This window comes from Dryas octopetala, chromosome 8 (genome assembly GCF_963921425.1).
Source record: "Dryas octopetala chromosome 8, drDryOcto1.1, whole genome shotgun sequence".
NCBI lineage: Eukaryota > Viridiplantae > Streptophyta > Magnoliopsida > Rosales > Rosaceae > Dryas > Dryas octopetala.
The window spans coordinates 1,682,207-1,695,601 of NC_141373.1; the positions used below are offsets into that span (position 1 = coordinate 1,682,207).

At 35.5% G+C, this 13,395-nt stretch overlaps 1 protein-coding gene across 1 annotated transcript; it reads left to right on the plus strand.

Moving 5' to 3' along the window:
* The first annotated feature begins 672 nt into the window (after window positions 1–672).
* On the plus strand, window positions 673–3,979 carry OTP86 (Tetratricopeptide repeat (TPR)-like superfamily protein). Its single transcript, XM_086254877.1, has one exon. The coding sequence runs from the start codon at window positions 707–709 to the stop codon at window positions 3,572–3,574; it is 2,868 nt and encodes a 955-aa protein (XP_086111003.1). The 5' UTR covers window positions 673–706; the 3' UTR covers window positions 3,575–3,979.
* Window positions 3,980–13,395: the final 9,416 nt, after the last annotated feature.

The window sequence follows — 13,395 nt, forward strand, 5'->3', positions numbered from 1 at the left end:
CACTACCACTCCTCTTATTTATTATTTTTCGTTCTTTTAATTACTATTTACCATTTTGTGACTTTTCACGGTTTCACTATGTGAATGTGAGGAGTAATGTTAATTTTGGCAATTCAAATGATAAAAAGCAATTAAAAGAACAAAAATAATAAATAAACAAATGAAAGTGTATGTAGTATTTTGGGGGTGCCAATAGCGCCATCCCTTTTAAATAATAATAAAGCAAACTTTTTTACGTTTGTATTTTTTTGGTTAATCTGAAAAATGTGTAGGTAATATCCTGTTCAATGTGGTGGAATATTTCACCATTATCGCAAAAAAAATACTTTGTATAGTAGGAATTCATATGTTATGAACACTTTTTGAATTCTTTGAATCAACAAGTGCACTTTTTAATAGTAGAGTTTATATTTGTTTGTGATAGAGATAAATTCTGAAAAAGTTCACTTCTTAATGATAAAGTTTTGATTTATAAATTTTGTTATGGATATTCGTATGTCATGCGAATTAACCAAAATTTTTTGTCTGTAATTGTATATGCCGTGTGATATATTTTGTATATGTATTATAATTTAAGTAAATTGATTAAATTAGGTTAACAATAACATGTTATAGTATTACACTTACATTCAACTTCCTACACATCACTCATGGTGTTGATGCACATGCATCATTATGCTTGCGTTTCCCATGCGCGTACTCTGTAATGGCTACTTCAACCCGACACTGTTACTTCACTTCTTCGGCCGTGCAATACCACCCCATGTTGAAGAAAGCCCAAGCAAACCCAGCTCTCCAAATCTTCGAAGTCCCTCAAAACTCCATTAAATTACCTTCCTTGAAGGAGTTTTGCGACCAAGGAAGCCTAAAGGAAGCTTTTCAGTCACTTGGCAGTTTGTTCACACACCAAGATTCACTTAAGCTTTCTCTAGATGGGGCTTATTCACCAGTCCTTGAGCTCTGCGCAAACAAGAAGGCTCTATCAGCAGGGCAACAAGTCCATGCCCATTTGATCAAATCTTGTGCTGTTTCGGATTCTGTGTTTCTGAGTACTAAGCTTGTTTATATGTACGGGAAGTGTGGCTCCCTTTTGAACGCGGACAATGTGTTTGCTAGAATGTGCCAAAGAACGATTTTTACTTGGAACGCGATGATTGGTGCTTATGCTTCAAATGGGAAGCCTTTCAAAGCTCTTGAGCTTTATAGGGACATGCGGGTTTCTGGGGTTACTCTCGATTCTTGTACTTTTCCTTGTATACTGAAAGCATGTGTTGCACTTAACAATCTCTGTTCTGGTGCAGAAATTCATGGTCTAGCTATCAAATATGGGTATGACAATGTGATATTTATTGTGAACTCACTTGTTGCTATGTATGCAAATTGCAACGATCTTGATGGGGCGAGGAAGTTATTTGATGCTATGGAAGAAAAAGAGGATATCGTGTCCTGGAATTCTATTATTTCAGCATATTCAGCTAATGGGCAATCCGTCGAAGCTTTGGGACTATTTCGAGAAATGCAAAAGGTGGGTCTTGCCATGAACACGTATACTTATGTTGCCGCTCTTCGAGCTTGTGAGAATTCTTTTTCTGGGAAACTTGGTATGGAGATCCATGCTGCTGTTTTGAAATCAGGTCACTGCTTTGAAATTCATGTGGTAAATTCTTTGCTTGCTATGTATGTGAGATGTGGTAAAATGGATGAGGCTGCCATTTTCTTTAATGACCTGGATGATAAGGATATTGTCTCGTGGAATACCATGCTCTCTGGTTTTGTCCAAAATGGTCTATATAATGAAACTATACAGTTGTTCCATTATATGCAGAGTACTGGTCCAAAACCTGACCAAGTTTCACTGTTAAATATCCTTGCAGCATCTGGTCGATTAGGAAATTTATTGTCCGGAATGGAAGTTCATGCTTATGCGATAAAAAATGGATTCGATTCTGATTTGCAGGTTGGAAACACACTGATAGATATGTATGCTAAGTGTTGTTGTGTGAACTTCATGGAACGTGCTTTTGACAAGATGCCGAATAAGGACTTCATTTCTTGGGCAACTATTATCACTGGCTATGCTCAGAACAACTGTCACACAAAGACCTTAGAATTGTGCCAGAAGGTGCAGATGGTAGGGTTGGATGTTGATGCAATGATGGTAGAAAGCATTTTACGGGCTTGTGGTGCACTGAAATATCTTTCTTTGTTAAAAGAAATTCACGGTTACGCTTTAAGGAGAGGTTTATTTGATTTAGTGTTACAAAATGCAGTTGTCAATGCATATGGAGAGTGTGGATACATAAATTATGCAAATCGGATGTTCGAATTGATTGAATCTAAAGATGTTGTGTCTTGGACGAGCATGATATCTTGTTATGTTCATAATGGGCTTGCCAATGAGGCCCTTGAACTTTGTCACTTCATGAAGGAAACAAATGTTGAACCTGATTCTATAGCACTCGTTAGTATTCTATCAGCTGCCACTAGTTTATCTGCTTTGAAGAAAGGGAAAGAGATTCATGGTTTTCTTATTAGGAAAGGCTTCATCTTAGAGGGATCTCTCGCAAGCTCTCTAGTGGATATGTATGCCTGCTGTGGAACTTTGGATAATGCATACAACGTATATAACAGTACTAGACATAAAAGTCTAATTTTACAGACTACCATGATTAATGCGTATGGAATGCATGGCCATGGCAAATCAGCTATTGATTTATTCAACAGGATGGAAGGTGAAAAGATTGTCCCTGATCATATTACATTTTTGGCTCTTCTATATGCCTGCAGTCATTCAGGCTTGATTGATGAAGGTAAAAGATTATTTAACATTATGAGAAATGAATATCAATTGGAGCCATGGCCTGAACATTTTGCCTGTATGGTTGATCTTCTTGGCCGTGCCAATCGCTTGGACGAGGCATACCATTTTGTGAGTAGAATGCAGAGTGGACCTACGGCTGAAGTATGGTGTGCTCTCCTTGGGGCTTGTCAGGTTCATTCTAACAAAGAATTAGGAGAAATTGCAGCAAAGAAGATCTTAGAGTTGGACCCAGAGAATCCAGGAAATTATGTGCTTGTATCTAATGCTTTTGCTGCTACAGGAAGATGGAAAGATGTAGAAGAAGTGAGGATAAGAATGAAGGGAATTGGGTTGAAGAAAAATCCTGGATGTAGTTGGATTGAGGTTGGAAACAAGGTTCATACATTCACAGCAAGGGATAAATCTCATCCTCAGTCCGAGGAGATTTACCAAAAATTAGCTCAAATTACTGATAAACTGGAGAGGGAAGCACATTATGTGGCTCAAACCAAATTTGTTTTGCACAATGTAGAGGAAGAGGAGAAAGTTCAGGTGCTTTATGGACATAGTGAAAGGCTGGCCATTGCATATGGCCTGCTTAGTACTCCTGAGGGAACCCCTATCCGGATCACAAAGAACCTTCGGGTTTGTGGCGATTGCCATAATTTCAGTAAACTAGTCTCAAAACTTTTTAGGCGAGTGCTTGTTGTGAGGGATGCCAATAGATTTCATCATTTTGAGGATGGGGTCTGTTCTTGTGGTGATTTCTGGTGACAGTTCAACATGGTATTGAACTATTCGAATGTTGGAATTGTTTGTGTTGTTGTCTAGCAGCTATTGAAGGTACACCAGAGTATGGATGGATTTGGATACAATTCAGAAATCATATACTTGTAATACAAGGAAGTGCCAGAGAGATGAGTTTGTGAAACTGTACAGGTTCTCATTTTCACCAATTCAACCATAGTTCATTCAAGAATGATTGATTTCTTCACCTTCCAAGTTGATTTATTTGGGGTAATTGGCCCATTATAGAAATTAGAATCACCATTGCATGTAACATACAACCATATAAGGTCACCGTTTGTGAAGTCTGCTTATTTTACTACCAACTTGCATGAATCTTTGATTCCTTGCAATGCAGATGAGAAAGTTTTACCAGAACTGATTATAATTGGATTTTTTTTCCTCAATACTCTCTCTCACTCAAAAGTGTCAAATCCATAAACATGTGACACCAACTTCTGACTGACTATATTGATGAAATTTCTACATGGCTGGTGCTTGTTTGGATACAGGCACATTTGTGTGTGCACTCACACCACCAAAAATGGGTTATGAATCCAGCCCATTTTTGATAACTGTATCCATACATTCACTGTGTGGTAGAAAAACACCACCTAAATCGGCTCTAGTTTATGACTGCTGGTGGTTAATTGATGGCTTATCATGTGCAGCCAAATAAATGTAATTTTAGCATACCAAGAGAAATAAAAACGTGTCTCTATCTCCTTCCCCGCACTAAATATACTGCAAGCTATCAGGGAAAGCAATGGGACCACCCTATACCAGAAAATCCAGAATCTAGACTGCACAGTACTTTACAGCTAACTCATGCATTTACTCGCATTTCAGCAGCAAAAAGAAATTAATTCCAGTAGATGTTAGTAACCAGTAACCAGTAACCAGTAACCAGTAACCACATATTTATCTTCACATTTCTTTCATTTTTATATATTGATAATATGATAATATAGATACTCCAAAAAAACATGTTGATGTTTACAGCACTACGTGGCATGTTGATATATTCTTACCAATTTATTCAAATTTTTCATTATAACACTTATAATCAATCATTTATATCTAAACTATAAGTCAATATTATCCACACTCCTAAGTTCTAATCTATCAACTTATACTCCTTTGAGTCCATTTTTAAAGGTGATAAACCATTATTTTTCAATAAAAATTTAACAAGTGACATTTTCTGAAAATTTAATGAAAAAAAAAAAAGTAATTTTGTTATTAACTTTCACTTTTACCCTTAAAAAAATTACGTACTTGTCAAATTTTTATTAGAAGATAATACTTCACTACCCTTAAAGTGGTGAGCAAAAATAAATTCATACTCCTTTTATGTATATTTTAAAATAATTAAATAATATTAAATGTATAGCGCGCATATGACAAGTTATGAGTGTAAATTTGAATAGATATGTAAAAGTAAAACCACGTAGCATGCTATCATGCATAATATTTCTCCTCAATAAAACAACTATAATCCAATTTAGTTGGGCTCGAACTGGTCCTTTATAATACGTAATCAAAAGCATAAAGCAGAGTCCATTAGAAGAAGGGCCCAAAATTATTGGGGGGCTCGTAAAGTTTGCAGCAGAAAGACTACAAGCCTAGTCTTCAGACTCATTGGTAGGTGCAGTGCAGGACTGCAGGGCATGGAGAGAGGCCAAAGCACAGAGAATCAATCAGCTTGACCTTCATCTCCATCGAAACACGCACTGATCGATCAGATCAACGGCTTTAATTCCCATTTTGATTTTTTGTCCTACTCACATAATCACATTCACGAGCTTCCTCCAGGCTCCACCCAACCCTAATATCACAGCTGTAATCTTTGTTGATCATGAAGCTTTGAGTCTTTGACCATTACACTTACACTATTGAATATTTTAGCTTCAAAGGAAGCTCAATATCTGAAATACACAGGTAAATATTAAATACTTTATCCCTCCAACTAAATATTCAATTTGTACTAAACTTGTTCTTTTTTCAATATTACAAATATGATATCAAATTTGTGATGATGGGTTCGTTTACAATTTGTATTTGTTAATATATCATATATATGATTCTACGTATTCATTATGTTTAATGAATTATTAACTCTATTATCAAAAGAAAAGCTGATCATCAGAGATGTAACAGTAAAATGTAATATCAAACCAGCTAACAGAAATTTAATTCGCATTGTGTTGTGTTGGCTGATCAGTGATCACACAAAATTGCCAGTTCAATGCATGATGAATTGACAACTGACTACTCAGAGAGTCATTGGGAGTCAGAGAGAGAGAACTATTAAACTATTTTGGATGCTCAGCCATGAAATCCAAAAACAAAACAACTGCATTGAAATTCTAAACAACAAATTTTAACCGCTAAAGATTTCAAATTTGTTAGTTTGTTTCATTAATTCATGCATAAATGCATAATCTAATTTAAAATTTATTTATTTACTAAAAACACTTAAATAGTTAAATGCACAATAATACATTATTTAAAATTTAAATTTGAAATCTCTAATATTATTAATTTAATTTGTAAACCCAAGAATTGCAGTATAGTAGAGGGTTGCACACTTGCATGCCCTTTCTGTTTAGGAACAGTGTTTTGAATTGTGTTTATGAAACTTTTAGTATAATGCCTATGTCCCCTCCAGTCCACAGTCTATGCTCTGTTTGCTTCACTTTTTTTTTGGGTTTGGGGGATGAGAGAGAGAGAGATTGTTGGGGGTCAGAAAAAGAGAAAGTCTCAGGGCTTAGAGTCCCCCCTCTGCCACTACAATGCCGCCCTATATTTCCACCACCTGTGAGTAGTACCACAGCTATTGCCTATTGCCTATAGCTACTTCCTTGCCTGCTGCATCTTACCTGTTATGTTTATTTCTCTTTCTGTCTTTTTCTCTTGACTCTGTCCACATGATGATGCTTCTTTAATTAATTCAATTCACTGTGAATCACAAGGGGGGGTTAGGTCTTTATGAACCCCTTTATCTACCTCTTTAACATCTGTCTCAATTCCCCACTATATAAATTGACACATACCCTCAAGTCTTTCTATTATCCTATATGCCTACCATTCCCAACTTTATAATCTCTTCCCTCTCTGCTGGTCTTCTTCTCCAGCCTTTGTTATATGTGATCTTCTTTCTATAAGCAACTTTTTATCCCTTCTCCTTCTTTTTCTTTTTCTTCTGAAAATGATATTGTAGTCAGCTAATGGAGAAGGGAAACCTTTTACTTTCTTTCTTGGGGAATGAGATCAATAGCATGTGCAAGATTCATGCAATGCAAACATGTCTTTTTCTTTTCTCTTTCAAATCCTTCTACACAATCCTTTATTGTAGATTCCATATTATTATCTTTTTGATTCATCTTCAGAATCATGAGAACCAGAGTTGACCTAGTCTCTCTGCTCAAAGAAAGTTCACAATAGGGAAAAGGTGAAGCTGCCAGCATGATCTAGCTTTGGTTAAAGATACACAGAGATCAATGCTAACCCTAGCTAGGTCATGCTCTGACAGCCTCACTCCTTCCTATTTGGGACCCGACACATACCAACCCAAGCATTGTCCAGCTTTGAATTTTTAAACAAGAAAGCATAAAAGTAAGTATGCATGAGAATTCAATGTAAGTATATGGTATATTCCCTATTGGCCTAAGTTTGTTTTGTCATTCCTAGGATGCGCTCTAACTTTCTCTTTTTGTGCCCATCTTATCTCTTTACTTTATTTTACTTATTTTAAGCTGCTCATTTGTCTCTGAGAGTAAGATCGATCGACCTACCTTGAATTTCCTAACGTATTGTTCATTTTTAATGACAAGGTAGTATAATGTAACAAGATCTTTATACTAAGATGCAGATATTGGGATTCCTGGGAATCAAGTTTATGTGGCTGAAACAACCATGCTTCAAGTATATGTAAAGGATTGAGCCTGAAGTCCATCATTTGATGTATTTTATATTTTTCAGTTCTTATATGTGGAAAATTTAGATGGGCCTATGGTCTTGCATGTGGTCCAGTCCAGCACAAACTCTTGGTAACCAAGCCTTCAAGATGTAGAGAGGTTTTGTATCAGTCAATATTGTTTGTACTTTGAATTTCTGAGGTTAGTTCAAGTAGTGAGGGAGGGTGAACTTTAATTAAGATGAAAGACTAGGTTTTTTTATCAGTCTAAAATGAAAGACTGGATTTTGTATTAGTTTAAAATCTAAAAAGCTTGTATCTCCAAGTATGGGAACCAAAATCTAAGATGAGTAGCTGCAAGATTTGCTGTATAAATTATCTTCAGCAGAGAGGGAGTTCTGAGTAGATCAATTGGCAGATTCCAAACAGTATCTTTCCTTCAATTCATTGTTTCTACCAACTACTACAGCAACTAATGAATGTGGATTTCAGATTGCAAATTTGAATGGTTCTTTTATTAATGAGGCATTTAATAGTGGGAAATAGTGAAAAGGTAAACAGAAATGTATATAATAGGGAAAATTAAAATTGTGTGCTTTGTAAAATGACTGTAATTGTGTGCCTTAATCTAATGTAGCAAATGTGTCTTGTCTTGTACACGTTATTATTTATTTGTTACATCACATTATTTAATTAGCAGAACATCAGTATTTAATAGACAAATAATGTAATCAAAAAGTTAATAGCCATGAAGATCCATAAACCAACATATGAGATATGGCATCTATCTTAATTCGAACTAGTAAATAATTAATTTCCAATTGCTCTTTCGACGAAGCGAATAACTATTTGTAAATATTAAGACCAATGAAAAGCTGCTTTTTTTGCAGCTAAAATCTTTTTGAATCAGAAGGTGTAGTTAATCATGGGTGGTGTAGCCGAATCAAGCCAATATATTGGGATCTTTTTGTTTAGAATATGTTGGTTTTCCAGTTTTCGATACTTTGTTAAGGGGATGACTCTGCATGCATCGATTGGTTCCATATGCCTCAAACCTACCAAAGGGATCAAAACAAAATATTGAAAACAACAGAATGTCAATATCTCAACCAACTTTAATTATCAGAATATATTTGTATACACAACCATTTTCCTATTTGCTTGTATCAGATTGTTCACTTTACAGACTAGACTCTCAAATATTACTTGATTCATGGCATTGTCATTTTAAGATTGCTTTTAATGTCCACCTGACACCAATTGGGTTCACAAAGACCCCAAGCATTTCGACACATGGCATTCCATTTTCATAAAATAAAGAATATTTCTTGTTTTCTTTAGCAACAAGATAAACTCCATAACTCACCCCCTCACGGGACATAACGTATTAAGATGAACAATAAAACGTGTAATTTTATGTGATCTAAAATCACATGTATCAGAATATCAGATAAATTTCTTGTTAAGAATTTTGACTCGTCTTATGTAATACATCTTTAATTATAAATAAGGTAAACTTTGTGGGTTTAGGATCGATTAATCTATATATTTTCTCCAAATGAAACAAAGGAAAGATGAGTTAAAATGCATGGGATGGAACCAAGAAGGAGGAGGAGAGAGAGGGTGTGTCACATGCATTTGTTTTGGTTGGGAAGTTGAGATGCTTGGCATGCTTTCCTTTCCTTTTCTCCTAAATTTGCTAAGAAGCGTGCCAATGGTCCCCGGTGAAGTCATTGTGTTTTGAACTCTTTTTGGGTACATGTATGATGTATGTATGTTGTACTTAAAGTTGATATAAAAAGCTCTCCAGGCTCCAGCTAGCTATAGCTAAATTTTACAACAGCTATTCATCAGTACTCACTCTCTCCCTTGTCTGCATGGTGGTGGCATCAGCCATGAGCATGCATGATAATATTCAATTTTGTCTTACTTACTTTGGACCACTGCCATGCCATCTGTGATCTACCTCATATATATTTATTTGATCACATACACTTGCTTTTTCTGACCCCCAATAATAACAGCATCACCACCAAATTAAACACTAAAACACACATAGGAGGCACTCTTTGGGTTTGGGCTCTATTTATATCCCTCTCTATTCTCTTCTCCAATGCATCCCAGAGCCAAAGAAAAACAGAGATCACACACACACTCTCTCTCTCTCTCTCTGCCCTCCCTCACTCTCTGTCTCTCTCATACGGTTTGGTTGCGCACTTCTCGTGAACCACTAGCAGTTGAAGCTGCCAGCATGATCTAAACTTCCCTCAGATCGCCGCCGGGTCAAGGAAAGATCGGATCATGTGGTAGCTTCACCTGTTGATGGGATCACGAAAATCCTATATTAGCTCTCACAAGTCACAAATCTAGTCCTGCAGTACTAGCTAGTTACTTTATGTGATTTTCTCGATCATTTGGGTTATCATTTCTTTTGCTCCAATTTTCACTCATCATTTGGAATCTGGATATATATACATATACCAAGATACTGTTCCATCGTTTTTTCCTTTCTTTTTTGCCACATTAATTTTGCTGTTATTTTTTTGTTTTTGGGTACATTGAATGTGTTTGAAACTCATAACCTGTCATAATCGATCATAACACTTTTTCCTACCCTCTTTCTTGACCAGAAATTTTGTGGTGAATTTTAACTAATTAAGTTTTGGACGAGTATAAGTTTGCTCACCGGCCGGCCACTATGATTTAGCTTTGTCACTTTACATCAAAGTTAACATTATATATATGTAATATTAATTATAGGTAGCCTCCTACTCCTAGCATTCCATTAATTGTTGTGTTTCTTTTGGTACAGTTACCCCCAAATGCTTGCGACATAATCTAAATAATACTACTCTTCTGGTTGGCCCATTTCAGTAGAATTTGTACCCTTTATTTATTTATTTATTTTTTATGACAAGAATTAAAGTCTTACTAGCTAGGCCAATAAGAATCTTGAGCTGTGGAACTATGGGCCTATATGGCTTAGCATATTCCCATTTTGCTGCATATGGGGAATCTTAGCTGCCCGCAGGTGGTAGATATCACTGTTAGGGTTTTGAGTGACAGAATTTCTCCTGTCCAAATAAGGTTGGTGCTTTTGAGATTCCATCTTATCCCTTAATATCCTTATGTACTTAGGCCCTTTAATTACATTAATCCCTTTTAATATGGTTCACAACAATTTTTAAATGGCTGCACATCATAGTTATATTCAGCTTAATGTATTGGGTTTGTTAAAGAACATTTTAATGGTGACATCTGTCGTAAAAGAATGCACAACAAAGGGAAGAAAGCACTTGAATCTTTGTGCGTGGCTGCAGTGGTGCAGTATTATAAGTCCTTTTGGATATCTTTGTTTAATCTGTGGGATAATGAAAGTGCTTGTGGAATAATTTAATACATATATAACTGCTCTTCTAATTGTGATTTGTGAATTGAATCTGAAAAATCAACTATCTTTTTTGCTTGAAAAAAAAAAAGTTTATGATGGAAGTGGATACATGTGACCATCTCACTTGGCTCTCTCAAATGTACTTCTACATCACTCATATATTTGAGGGAACTGGATTCCTATCTTGCTTCTCTGCAAGGCTGGTATAAGGCTCAAATCTGAGCCTTTGAAGACATTCTCTATTTCCCTGGTTTTGAGTCTGTCTTTAAAGGCTCAGATTTGAGTCTAGTACCAGTTTTGCAAAGAAGTAAGGCAAGGGATCTAGGTCCATATTTGAGAACCTAATATGGTTGCAGATGCTTTAACAATTCTTGACCGCCATTCCCCATTTTATGATCTTTAGCACGCTAATTTGGAAAGCTAATCTTTCGCTGCAAATTATATTAACAGTTATAATTTTGGTCATTTGAGGGGTTGTGAAATGTAAATAAATTTTCTAATTAAAAGAATCCATATGTTGTATAATCAAATGTATAGCTAAATTATGTAACACCAAAAAAACAAGCGTGGGTAGCTAATAAACAACAATGAAATTTAGGCATTTAGCCCAAAATTGCCGATTCACTTTTTTGTACGTGTTAAGCTCATAGCCCATCGAGAGGCTCAAACTCTTTAACCCATGATGACCAGAAGGTTAAGTGCTCTGGTGACCCTCCAAACACTAAGAAACTTTCCTATTCTGTTATGCCACTTGTGTAATTAACATGTAAATTAAGGGAGGTATATTCTCAATGGTCCAATGGGTTATCTATAATTGCCATATATCACATGACCATGAAGTCCATGACAACATAACTCCACTGGACCATTGAGAATATATACTCCTAATTACTCACACATGCATTCCTCACTTTTTTTTTTTTTTTTTTTCAAAAAAAAAAAAAAATATTTAAAGAAGTTTAAATAGAATTAAAAACTGATCAATGGTCATGACAACATTATGATCACATGATCATGGTTTGCTGCATCATGGTACGTTGTGTTAAATGATTATTATGAAAATGAAGAGCATACTGCATTTGAACAAAGAAAAAGAACACGGCAGTTTGAAACCTGTGCGGTAAGTTTTCATTTCTTCAAACTCACTTGATAAAACATTTCATGATTCCTGCTTTTGCGTTTGCATTTGCCTTTTTTTTTTTTTTTTTTTTTATAACAGGTGATGGTGATTCATCTTCTCAATTGTCATTTTCTGGAGTTGCTTATTTAGTAGTGAGTCATGGATTATTTTTCTATACAATTTTGTGGAAAATGATTGAAGGTCTTGAAGGAATATGCTTGCTTTTGTCCATGTCAGAAATTATGTGGAAACTGAGGGGAAAGGAAGGCTGTGAAAGACATTTTTGCTATGCCCACCAGTAGTTAATTGGTCCATGTGAGTAATCTCCACTTCGAATACTGGCTCAATTCATGTATGCTGATGGTTGAAAGCAATGAGTAAACAAAAGTGTAATTCCTTGCAAAAGTAAATAGCTCTTTAATTACCTCTTTGTGCACAAATTGGGTTCTCTTTCCTGTGAATGATTAGAATTTTGTTTGTCAAGATTGATTAACCCTCTGTACATCCAATACTAATTTCATACATGCAACTTGGATGGTAATTGAACCACTATATGATAAATCTTTATTAAAATCGTCATAATTATGGTTTAACAATCTTCAATTCCCTTATTCCTCCAAAATAATAGAACGGGCATCCAAAATTAGGGGAAATTTTGAAAAGTAACCCTTTTCTTATTTCCATTAAAGACTTTTAACCATTTTTAAAAAGTTATGAAAACTTGACCCTCGAGTAGTGCTCGAGCTCTCCTTGAGAAGTGCTCGAACACCCCTCAAAGGGGTGTTTGAGCACTACTCGAGGAGAGATCCAACACTACTTGAGGTTTGATTTCTAAAACTTTAAATCAATGGGTTAAAAGTCTTTAATTGACTCAAATTTGAAGGGGTGTTCGAGCACTTCTCAAGGAGAGCTCGAGCACTACTTGAGGTTAGATTTCTAAAACTTTAAATCAATGGGTTAAAAGTCTTTAATTGACTCAAATTTGGAATAATTTTTCTCACTTCCCCAAAATTTTAGAGGTGAGGAATGCTCATTCCAATACTTACAATATAAGCTATTACATTTAATAGACAAACAAAAATAAAAAAATGAAACTTAACTAAAAAGAATACCAGTAACCCTTACCTTATGTTATTAGATTGTGAATTATACATGAATGTGTGGTCCAGATTTCAGGTCTCGAGATTATGATGACAATTTCCCCAACGAAGCCTTGCCCTATCTCTACCTCGTTTACTTGTTTAACTTTAATCTTGTCAAACAAAATATAAGATGCTTATGTTGTCATACTATAAATCTGGACCACGCATTCAGTCAAAAGTAAACGAGTAATCAAGGTTACATTCTGTTTGACAAGATTAAAGTTAAACAAGTAAACG